The sequence below is a fragment of the Patiria miniata genome, unplaced genomic scaffold (assembly GCF_015706575.1).
Source record: "Patiria miniata isolate m_02_andy unplaced genomic scaffold, ASM1570657v1 HiC_scaffold_22, whole genome shotgun sequence".
Lineage (NCBI taxonomy): Eukaryota > Metazoa > Echinodermata > Asteroidea > Valvatida > Asterinidae > Patiria > Patiria miniata.
In genome coordinates this window covers 8,161,798-8,174,902 of record NW_024037061.1, presented here as the reverse complement: position 1 = coordinate 8,174,902, position 13,105 = coordinate 8,161,798, and the positions used below count along the sequence as shown (strand labels likewise).

General features: G+C 38.5%; 1 protein-coding gene across 1 annotated transcript in view; it reads right to left on the bottom strand.

Annotated features, from left to right (window-relative positions):
• LOC119730005 (hornerin-like) overlaps positions 1-7,469 on the bottom strand; it is a 32,550-nt gene extending 25,081 nt beyond the window's left edge. The window contains exon 1 of the mRNA XM_038202795.1: positions 7,361-7,469. Coding sequence (XP_038058723.1) covers positions 7,361-7,469 — 109 coding nt within the window. The remainder of the gene's footprint in view (positions 1-7,360) is intronic.
• Between the last annotated feature and the right edge of the window lie 5,636 nt (positions 7,470-13,105).

Sequence of the window (13,105 nt, the reverse complement as noted above, 5' to 3'; positions counted from 1 at the left end):
TAGATCACACAAATTCTGGGAGTGCCAAGTAAATTTGATGTGAAGAAACTAAAACAAGAAATTGGCTATGGAAAGGAATGGTGAGAACTAATAATTCAATAATAACATATGCGTACTGGTATTTGATGGGATGAAAGATTAACCCTAACAGAACTCAACCCATCAAACCCCATTCTTTTGTTGGAATCTGTCAGGATGGGTACAGTTCCCCTAAACTGACAGTCTTTACATTGGGTTGGCACACCTCCAAAATCAAAGTCAGAAATATGTGTGTGCAGTTTCCCATATGGTGTTGGAATTTACCAGAATGGGTATGGTTCCTAGTAAATTAAGCTAGGGAGTTAGGGTTAAAAAGAACTCTTCATGGCAATAAAGCAACAGAATTTGATAACAGAAATGAGGATTGGTTTGTCCTTATCAATGAGTAGGTATTATACTGTTTACATACACAGTGCATACTGTGATTACCTTGTTTTTGTGAGAAAACCAGCAAAGGTAATTACATGTGTCTATGTATTAATCCTTCCATTGTAAATATCTACTTAACAATAACTTGTCGTAATTCCAGTCACACAAACATGTACATTGTAAAATTGCTGCTAAAAAGTTGCATCCAATTACCGGTATGTGTGCGCTTGGATCATCATACCACCTGTGCAAGTCTGAAGAAAAAAAATACTGTACATTTTTTTACCATCATTTCATTTGGGTCAGGTTGGTTTTGATTTGGCATTTGGATATTGGGTTGGAAAAAACCCCTGAAATACCAAAGTAAACCAAAAAAAACCCAAAGATTGATGTGTTTCAAGTTTGGTGTTCATAGAAGCTGGAAAAACCAAAAAAAAAAAATGACGTCATTTTCTTCTGGTCGTCTGGCCCTGCTTCAGACCAAATGGAGTAATTTATAGATGCTGGGAGTTGTCAAGTCGGGAAACCAGACTAGCTGGCATACACCCGTTCACGGATGTGTACCCGATTGCAAACAAAATGGACTAACTAAATTTGGTAAATTGGGGCAGTATTTGGAAAAAGTCATTTTTTTTTCAATGATGGTTAGCCGACTATTGTTGGAAATTGATACAAAAATGCCACTTTTGGGTGACGTTTTTTATGTGATGTAAATACAAATGATTACTGTTCACTAAAGTGTTGCTAGTAAGTAGACTAAAAATGCAAATTTCTTAAGACGCTTCATAAGATGGACTTTCTGTACATATATTAACATACTTTTAATTACAAAATGCCACACAAGTGATTGATCAAAATGTCACACACATGACCACTGAACAATTCCCATTTAGTAAAACTAAAGCAGAGGGTGTACATTGTTTATGCATTCTGTAAATGTGAACCATGATCACTTGCAATCTGTTGCAATTTCCATGTGAATACTAGAATTCTTAAATCTGCGTTCCCGATTTTTTAATCATTTACTTGAACAAATAATTTTGCAGGGTTATTCCATTTAAATAAGTTCATTATTACAGAGGAAACAGTAACATATGCTGCAAAAATTAAAACTTGTCAGATTTGTGTACAAAGACGCTGACCTTTTAATTGTAAAAATTATTGTATGCACTGGTAAAAGCCTTCTGAGGTACTTGTCCTTTTGCAGATGAAATACCCAAAGCAAATTCAGGTATGAAAAAAACTTCCTCAACACTGAAGGACAACAGATTATTCGGAGAACAGCGAAACGATCTTACTTGTTTTCATTTTTGTTTAATACCTCTTCATTTTCTTGTGAAAAATGTAAAAAGTTTACAGATAAAACGAAAATCAAAACCCTATGAAAACATTTCTCATATACGGTACATGTACCAATGTCAATTGTGAAACTCTGTTGCATGATTTTATTACAGTGCTATGAAACCAATGGCAAAATATATTGAACATGTATGATTAAAAATAAGAAGAAGAAAGGAGGTGGGCGGGGAAAAGGAAGCAGGCAGGGACAAGAAACGTGTTAATTTTGTTACTTGATCTTACAGAAACAAGGAAAGAAAAAATTTGAAGGAAACTTGAAAGAACTTTTTGTTTCAACTCCAGATTTCTCAAGATCTTACCGTACATTCCCTATTAGGTTAAAACTGGAGTGATCTTGTGATAGGGCAGACCACTCTTTGTTGCACCTGAGCACAATGTTAGACAAGGAAATCAATGTACAATGAACATGAACTATGGGTGATGGCTACCAAAACAGCTCCTCTTCATCGATAGGGAGGCTCTGGAGGGACTTTTTAGACAGTGCAGATCAAACTCGACAAATATATCAACGCAGTACGAAAATCATTGCACCACTTGGCCTTTTTTTGAACTTCGTCTTTCTCTTCACAGTTGTTCGTGTGAAGTCCATGCATACAATCATCAATATCTACTTATTCAATCTGGCTGTGGCTGACTTGCTCTTCCTTATGACTGACTTTTTATATACATTGTTTACACCTAACGAGTACTACACACTTGCCCAAACAGCATATTTAAGTGGGCGGTCTACGTTCCTAGCAGTTTCTAATTTCTTTGTGGTTACCATAGCAGCTGAGAGATTCTCTGCAGTGCGCAATCATCTGACATTTAAAGAAAAAGTCTCTAAATCTCGAGCAGCAAAGATATCAGCAGGAATCTGGGTGCCGACAATTATTGTTGGTGTGATTCTAGTATTCTTACCAGAGACAGTCTTCAATGACATCCTCTTTTGGATTACTTTCCTTATCAGCATTGTCTGTTTAATAGCAAAAATGCTGTTCTTTTAGTCTGGTTGTCTGGCCCTGCTTCAGACCAAATGGAGTAATTTATAGACGTCGGGGAGTTGTCAAGTCAGGAAACCAGACTAGCTGGCATACACCCGTTCACGGATGTGTACCCGATTGCAAACAAAATGGACTAACTAAATTTGGTAAATTGGGGGCAGTATTTGAAAAAAGTTATTTTTCCAAATGCCGGTTAGCAGACTATCGTTGAAAATTGATACAAAAATGACACTTTTGGGCGAAGTTTTTTATGTGATGTAAATACAAATTATTTCTGTTCACTAAAGTGTTGCTAGTAAGTAGACTAAAAATGCAAATTTCTTAAGATGTTTCATAAGTTGGTCTTTCCAACTCGAACAAACATTTAACTTGAACAAACATTTTGGCAGGGTTATTCCATCAAATAAGATCATCATTACAATACAGAAACAGTAAGATATGCTGCAAAAATTCAAACTACTCGGCATTTTTGTACAGGGACACTGACCTGACACTGAAGGATAAGAGAAGAAAACACCGAAACGATCTTGCTTGTTTTCATATTCGTTTACATTTTCTTGTTAAAAAAGTAAAAATTTTATGAATGAAACTAAAATCAAAACCCTATGAAAACATTTCTCATACACCAATGTCAATTGTGAAACTCTGTTGTATGATTTTATAACAGTGCTGTGAAAACAATGGAAACAAAAGTTACATTTAGTAGCTCAGGCCAAATGAATAAGTTTCTCGTCCCGAATTTTTGAGAAAAACATAAAGAGGCGGCCCATTTTTCCACTCAAGATGGTAGATTTCTAAGATGGCGGATGGATTCCTCCATTTTCTCAACTCTTCTGTTCATACTTCTGTGTCCAAAGGAGCCATCACACTTTCTACAAGATTTTAAACTTGCAAATACATAGCTTCAATTTTGCTGGACACATACAGGGTGATTATAAGATGGAATTTTGCGTCGGGGTGATATAAATCAATTTAGGTTTTGCCCTTCACCGACGTTTAAACACTGTAAAGACCGCTTGCAGACGCGATCGATAATTGACGCGCAAAGGTGTGCGACGCCATGTTTTGGGACAAAATGTGCATGGATAGATATACGCTTGTCCCACAAGATGGCGTCGCGCGCCTTCCCGCGTCGATTATCGAACGCATCTGCAAGCGGTCTATACTCAGTGTGTTACCTCCCGAGTGAAAGTTGGAAAAAAATCACTCGGATGGGACTCGAACCCAAGACCTCAGGCTTTCTACTGCAGATGTCTTACCACTCAACCACCGAGCTAACGGGATCAGTTGGCTGGTTCGAATCTGATGTACATAGCAGCGGGTACCGCATGAACTATTATAAGATGGAATTTTGCATCGGGGTGATATTAATCAAATTAGGTTTTGCCCTTCACCTTTTTTTGGGGGGGGGGGGGAGGACGAAACAGGTTTTAGGGTCATTGCGCTTAAATGCTGATATTCTTTGAACTGATTGAGCAATTTCAGTATTTTTTTCATCTTAAAGTAGTTTTTCAAATTGGCTTTCCAGTCATTATTATTTTTGGTGCTACATATTTTGTTAAATATGAAATATATTTGTGGGGGTTTGGGTTCCGCTTTTTTTACTCATCCTGTATAACAAGACAAAATATATTGTACATGTATGATTTAAAAAATGAAGAAAGGAGGTGGGCGGGGAAAAGGAAGCAGACAGGGACAAGAAACATGTTCATTTTTTACTTGATCTTATAGAAACAAGGAAAGGAAAAATAAGAAGGAAACTTGAAGAAGCTTTTAGTTTCAACTCCAGATTTCTGATTTCTTGTTAGTATAAAACTGCAGTATAAAACTGGAGTGATCTTGTGATAGGGAAGACCACTCTTTGTTGCACCTGAGCACAATGTTAGACATGGAAATCAATGCTACAATGAACATGAACTATGGGTGATGGCTACCAAGACAGCTCCTCTTCATTGATTGGGAGGCTCCGGAGGGACTTTCTAGACAGTTATGATCAAACTGAACAAAAACAGTACCTCAGCACGAAAATCGTTGCACCAATCAGCCTTTTCTTGAACTTTGTCTATCTCTTCACAGTTATTAGAGTGAAGTCCATGCGTACAATCATCAACATCTACTTATCCAATCTGGCTGTGGCTGACTTGCTCTTCCTTATGACTGACTTTATGTTTGAATTGATTTCACCTGTAGAGTACAACCCATTAGGCCAAACAGCTGTCCAAAGTGTGCGGTACACGTTCTTAGCAGCTTCTAATTTCTTCGTGGTTACCATAGCAGCTGAGAGATTCTCTGCAGTGCGCAATCCTCTGACATTTAAAGAAAAGGCCTCTAAATCTCGAGCAGCAAAGATATCAGCAGGAATCTGGGTGCCAACAATTATTGTTGGTGTGATTCTGGTATTTATACCAGAGCCTGTCTCCTCTAATGTCCTCCTTTTGATTAATTTTCTTATCAACATTGTCTGTTTAATAGTTACTCTTGTTTTGTACATCTATGTTGTGGTGAAAGTTCGCAAGCAGTCAGCCCTGTTGCCGAACCGTCCCAAGCAAGCAGGCAAGGTCCTCTGTATGGTTACAACCAATACTGCTGTTTTCTTCATTCTGAACTCGTTGGACATTGCAGATACAGTCATGACAATCAAATTAGTGTATTTTTCTGGGTCTGCCAAGCCTATTGATTGAGCTTCGCGTGATTCCAAAGGCAGAAAATGACCAAGAGCACCGTGCTGCCAGGCCAAGCAGCAGCAAGCCACCAAGCCAAGGGCATACACAACACAGAGAGAGTCAGCAGTCACTGGACAGCTGCCAAGAACAATGTTCCAGGCAAAGCAGCAGCAAGGCATCCATGCACAGTCAGCAGCATGTTCAAGTGCACGTTGAGGTACATGCAGAACCAGCGGAGACCCCAGCGCTTGCAAGTTCTCATCAGGAACAATGCTCTAGTCTGACGGACTGCAAGCCATCCATGCAAGGGGAACAGTGTGTACATCCAGAACCAGCAGAGAGCCAGCAGTCACTTGCAAGTGCTCAGGAACAATGTCCTGGGCTGACGGGCACCGAGCCATCAGCACAAGGGCAGCAGTATGCACATCAAGAGTCAATTGTTTGAAAGGTGTCAAGAACAATGTTCTCTGGTAACTGATGAATGCAAGCCATCCATGCAAGGGAACCAAGTGGAAACTGACTGATGGACACGAACAGTGTTAAAGCTGCAACCTGACAGTCTGAAAACCTGTTTACACATGTACATATAGATCACGCAAATAGGAGTGCCAAGTAAATTTGATGTGAAGAAACTAAAACAAGAAATTTGCTTTGGAAAGGAACGGTGAGAACTAATAATTTAGTGATAGCATATGCGTACTGGTATTTGATGGGATGAAAGATTAACCCTAACAGAACTCAACCCATCAAACCCCATTCATTTGTTGGAATCTGTCAGGATGGGTACAGTACCCCTAAACTGACAGACTTTTACATTGGGTTGGCAAACCTCCAGAAACAAAGTCAGAAATGTGTGTGTGCAGTTTCCAACACGGTGCTGGAATTTGCCAGGATGGGTATGGTTCCTAGTAGATCAAGCTAGGGAGTTAGGGTTAAAAAGAACTCTTCATGACAATTATAACAGAATTTGATAACAGAAATGAGGTTTTGGTTTGTCCTTATACTGTACTATTATACTGTTTACATATACAGTGCATACTGTGATTACCTTTTGGTGAGAAAACCAGCAAAGGTAGTTACATGTGTCCATGTAACCCTTCCATTGTAAATATTTACTTTAAAGAGACGAAAAACACCTTGCCGTAATTCCTGTCACACATACATTGTAAATACATGTATTCTGCTATTAAAAAAGTTGCATCAAATTATGTGCGCACTTGGATTACCATACCACCTGTGCAAGTCTGAAAAAATGTTGCACAAACCTGATCTCAAACCGAAACTGACCCAACTTGACACTGACTTTGGGTCGGGTCGGATCAGGTCGATTTTGCCATCATTTCAGTTGGGTCAGGTCGGTTTCAGTTTTGCGTTTGGATATTCGGGTTGGGTCAATTCAGTTAAGCATTTTTGCGAAATATGCTGTTCTTGTAGTCTGGTTGTCTGACCCTAATTCAGACCATATGGAGTAATTTTTAGACGTTGGGGGGTTGTCAGGTCAAGGAACAAGTGTCACATGCCTACAATTGGTCCCTGGGTCATTCGAATAGCACGCAGGCTCCCATGCATACAAGCACTATGCGATCCATATTTCCTGGGATTTGTTTCGGTAGTGCGATATTGTCATGTCACAAATTTCCACACGCGTAACCAAAAAATGGGTATCAAAATGTAGCTAACAACATTCCCCCACGGTCTACCTACATGACGTTATCATAAGAAGATCAGATTTCAAAAATTATGACCCCTCCAATGAAAGTGGACTTCCTTTTTTTTTGCGGTGTTTACATTAGGGCTATTTCCTGTGACCCGGACATTCCAAGTAAGGTCAATAAACCTAACTGACTTTTTTGATATAGTCTGGCTGAAATTCCACCATTTAACTGGCAGATGGAAATATTTGAGCAATTAAAAATTATTTAAACGAAAGAGTCACCAATATCCTACCTAGCTCCTCAGAGATGCCTTTCTTCTGGTCATGGGGTAGCTCCGCCCACTTGGCTGGCAAACTCTTGAGACGTCTCACTCGCCTCCGGGGAGTCTTGCAGAATGGCATTGGACATCTAAACAAAAAGGGGATAATATTTTATTATGATAAGACACTGATATTCATATAGTGTCATAACCCTAATAATCCTTGGAATCCTTAAATTTTGATAAGATTTTCCCCACACCCTAGAGAGTTAGGGGTAACCAGTTCGCGCCGGGATTATTTTGAGATTGAATGGATTGTGTTTTTTTTTTTCAGAACCTCGATGCCAGATGGGTTTCGGCGGTCATCTGCGGGTACACACCCTGACATTTATGGCCTCGCTCGCTGCGAGAGGGTTGCTGACAGATATTTCCGGCCTTGCTTGTTGCGTGTTTATCCGTCATCCGTTCAAAATGCCGCAAAACTTTTGCAAATACAAATGAATGTGCAGTATTAAAATGTTAAAAATCTTGACTGCAAGACATTGTTCCCAGTGAATATGTTTACAGTTCACCATCAGTGAAAGAGTTCTGTAGCTGAATACTAGCAGCACACTCCACGGCCGGTCGGCTGAAAAACAGGTAATGTGAAGAATGTCTCTCCAATCTGTCTCAGACGACGGTGCCAAACTGTGGGGAAGATGTGTGTAGCTACATGTAAAAATACTCTCACTTCAGACGAACATCTGGGCAGCTGTCCGGAGACTAGATGATGTAAAACGCACTGCTGCAGCAAACCACCCTTCAGATCAAAGATGCTTCTCTCCAGAAGGTTGTCATTGAAGATAATGATGATGATGATGATGATGATAATAATGACTGTCGTTTATATTTGATCAAAGTGTCACAAATTAAGATGTCTTTTATGACATCCTGCCGACTACGCCATATTTGTAACCGAGCTGGAAAGGTTACGCAGAAAATTTGAAAGTGACACTGGGTATATATTCCACTATAAACTGATCAAAATTTTATTACTACAAAAAACAAAAAACTACAAAAAAAACGACAGTCATTCTTCAGCAGTCTGTAATAACAGAAAACAGAAGAATAGAAATTAATTTATTTACAAATATACAATGACTATGAATCCAATATTCAATTATTTAATTATTTGAAATAACCATCTCTCCTTAGCCTTGGTTATATCTTATCTTGAGAAATTGCTTTACTGGTTCTATAAACCTCAATTTCCATTGATTTGTTCCATAGAAATGTTTTTGCTGCCAATTTACAAGTACATTTCTTACGAGAGGCATAAAAGTATTAAAGGCATAAAAATTTAATCAAGGAGAAATAATCTCCATAAGCACTTGCTATGCAATAATTTTACAACACATTAATCTCCAAATCTCCAATTTCTTAGGCACATTTCAAGCAATAATGTTTTATACACGTACCCAAATATTATGGATGCTGGATAAGGGATACACTGGTCTACTCGAGAAGGCTTCTCTATTTGTGACCATCAGGAACCACAGAACCACAAGCAGTAGCTGTAATAAAATTACTGTACATATTAAGTAATCTCATAAATATTAATAAATGTTTCGATGAAGGAATATTAAATAATCATCAGTGCCATCAAAATGTCTCATGTGTTTCATTTCAGGCTAGAACATTCTCTTATTTCTCTTTCCATACACGCTATCCAAATTTGAGTTCAATAAAGTGAATTGACCCTATAATTCAACATATTTAGGATCGAAGTATGTGCAAGTACACAGTCAATATTACAAGGTTCGGTATCGAAAATTCAAGTCATATTATGCACAATTTTCATATAGACTTGGCTTCCAACCTGGGATATTTATTTTATAGCATAAAAATGTTTCATACAGACTTGGCTTCCAACCTTGAGTATTCATGGCATAAAAATGTGTCGTAAAGTGCTATTTAAGATAACATCAAAATTTATGAAGTTGAAACACTTACCGGAGCAGTTGTGGCCTGTGTACCTATGCCTCGGGATGTTTGGGCAAACTACACGATATGCATGTACACGATATGTGTATGCACATGCGGCGTGCTAACCATGGCAAAACCACGTGAGAAACAGCAAAATATAGACAAGCTGGCTCGCAATAAGGTGTGGCTGGCAGCAGCAACGACAAGCAGTCAAGTGACCTACCCATGCTTGCTTACTTGCCAAAAAACTAGTGAAAAATTCACGGAATGTGCGTCCGAAGCCCTATGCTTTTGAGACACTGCACGGAATAAAAGGCTTTTTCGCACTGCATGTCATATGCAAATTGTTACGCAACTATGTATGCTCTATTCAACGGAAAACACAAGAGGGCGCTCGCATGCTCCGACAACTTTCGCATCGCTGTTTATGCTAAAAATATCAGACATCGACAAAGAAATATTTTACAGACGGGACCTGGCAGCATAATTACAGGAATTTAAGTCTGGCCGGTCACACTTGGGTCTCTTGGTGAAACCTTTATTAAAAAGAAATATTGTGATTAAAACATGTGTATATAATGGAGAAATATAGCTGCAGTATACCAGTGCATCTCAACAAGCCACTGAAATGTCACTTCTGTTGGTATACCGTGGCAGTGAAAATGTCGAGCAAAAGGCACTTTTTAAAGGAAACATGCAGTAGAAATTCAGCCTATCTTGTTTTTATGCACGTTATTACGTGTTGCAAAAATACATACAAGAAGTTAATACTTGTGTTCATCGAAAGTGACAAGAAAATGTAGCAAATCCTCTCATCAATACATGTAAGAGGGGGCTATTTTGCTTTTGTCACAAAGGTACTCCTTGGCAAAAGTGCATAATTATGAACAGTACACAAATCAGTCCTTCAAAATTACCCACAAAAAAAAAGTTTTTAAGAAATATAGGCCACTATTGTCTAAGCAAGCTGTTTAACATGATAACTTCCGGTTTGATGATGTCACAGTATTTGGCAGCAATAAGTGAACATTGTAATGGATATCGTAACTTGGTACGAAGATATACGACATGAATCGAATGTCAGAATATGGTTGTTTTCAAATTATCACAGGGGTAACTTCTGGTCTGATGACGTCATGAATTTGAAACCTTGCCAAGTTATTTTTGGTTAATCAAAGAACATCAAGGACCGATTTGGTAAAATTTGAACGGATGGTTTTCAAATTAGAAAGAGTAAACACTGTGTTATGTGCCACTAGGGGGCGCCCTTTCGAAAGATGACGTCATCCCACTTTTTTTTGTCTGGCAGTCCTCACTAAACACTATCATAAGTAAATTCACCCAAAATTGACCTTCCGGTAGACCCGGAAGTAAAGGTCAAACGAGTTCACGTACACAACAAAAAATAACGAAATACAAACATCATTGATTATTTTGTTCAAGAGTTATAGGTTAAAGTAATTGATCACTTTTTCAGCTAAAATCACTAGTAATTTGATACCCGATGACGTCATCATGACATCAGAGTAATATGCACCACTAGGGATGAGGGTCGATATATATTGAAATTTACAAGTTCATATCATGAACCGTTTTGGAGAAAAGCCGCGGAGAAGTATTGTCCGGAAAAAAAGAAAGATTTATCAGAACAAAAACAGAGAGTGGTTGGGTTGTGCCCGACCACTCAAAAAGTGGAACTTACTCACAGAAAACAAAGGAAAGTTTGACATGCTCTCCAATGTTAAGCTCTTTAAAGATATGCTTTATTAGTGTATCAAATTTGCTTTTTAAGAAAAGTATCTCTCATCCGGGCCACTTTCTTTAACACATATACCATGTACAAATGGAATTGAATTTAACATAGGAAGAAAGCATGTTCAAATTGACATCGGGATATTGAAACCTACAAAAAGTTGTTTTGCAGTTTGCCAAGACCGGGGCAAATTGTTTAGCCTGGGGACTTATTGAGTGGTCGGGCACAACCCGACCACTGTCTGGATTTGTTCTCAATTAAATCTTCTTTCTTTCCTTTTTTTTTCCCGGACAATACTTCTCCGTGGGTTTTCTCCAAAACGGTATATGGAATGAACTTGTAACTTTTAATATATATCGGCCCTCAACCGAAGTGGTGCATATTACTCTGACGTCATGATTACGTCATCAGGTGTCAAATTACGAGGGATTTTATCTGAAAAAGTGATCAATTACTTTCACCTATAACTCTTGAACTCAATAATCAATGATGATGGTATTCTGTAATGAGATAGACCATTAACTGTTAAACATTTTTGGTATGTAAACTGGCTTGACCTTTACTTCCGGGTGTACCGGAAGGTCAAAGTTAGGTGAATTCAAAATGAAGACATTAGCCTGAAATCAAAACAAAGCACAATTTTTTCCAAACGGTTTACGGTATGATCACAAAACCTTGTGTGAACTTGTACCAAACTAGTTATGTCTGGTGCTTGAATTTAGTAGAATTTGAATATGCTCTCCTCCTTTTTTTAAAATTCAAATCCATTTGTACGGTATGTGATCAAGAAAGTGGTCCGGATTCAAAAAGTTCAAGAAATTGAATTCTTCGACGCTAAAAGCAAAGTGAATATGCAAACTTACCAGTTCTCCATTGGCAGTTGGATCCCTTAGCACTGGCATAGCTGCAACACACAGGGTGCACTTCCAAGCGAATTGGTCTTCGCTTTTCATTGCGTCTCTGTAAAACGCCAAGGTGATACCTGCCAAGAGAGAAAAAAATCATAATGTGCCTTGTTATGTTATATATTTGGCACCTTGAATGGCCTTTTTATCTTATCTAATACTTGTATTCTTCATTTCGGCCAGTAACAGGGAATGAATGTATACCCCACTGAATCAAGTAATTAACAAGGTTATTGGTAATGTGAAAATAATGTGAAAACAACAACAATAGAACACTTTTTCAAGGGTCAAAGTACTTTTTGTGTACAAATTGCATGCAGAAAAGTTCATCCCCCCTCAAAAAAACATTTCCACCCCAAATTTAATGTGAAAAGCAAGGGGAGAGGTTGCAAAATGTACATGCATTGCTTTTTGGCGATGTAACCTGCCCCACACAATGGCCCCTGTTGGCAGACAAATATAACCATCTTAAATATTGCGGGGAAAGTGATTAAAATGACCATTATTACATCATTAACAAATTATTGCTTCCTCACATTTTTCAGAAATTAACTTATATCGTGGAGCATGCATATAGGTACAAAACTGTAGGAATAGATTAATACCTAGCCAAGGCTCAAGTACATGACATAGAATATAAGCCTAAGCTTTCAGATACATTGAAACTTTGTTATCTCCGAGTTCTTTTTTTTTTTTTTTTTTTGGTGGGGGGGGGGGTGGAAAACACCACTGCGACATTAGATGAACATCGAAAACGGAAATCGTTCCAATCTACAACTCCAAAAGTTGAAATGTTATGGCGGAAAGAAAAATAAATCACAAAGAGGCAGCTAGTTTAGTTATCTATCCTGTCAGTCCTCACAACTTGTTCAATTGAAATTTGTCTTTGACTCAATCATGAACATGCGAGAGAAAAATAACCTGGAGCACTCTGGATTTTCAATATAAAATTATGCGGTAACAAAATGTTTTTATACAGGGGGAAACTAACCTGGGCAACAACGCCGGTGTTGCCGGGGTCCGCTCATAAGTCCGACGCCTCATAGGTCCGACGCCTCATATTAGTCCGACAAAATCGCATAACCTAACCAAATAAAGGCCCATAAGTCCGACGCCTCATAGGTCCGACGCCTCATAAGTCCGTCGCCTCATAGA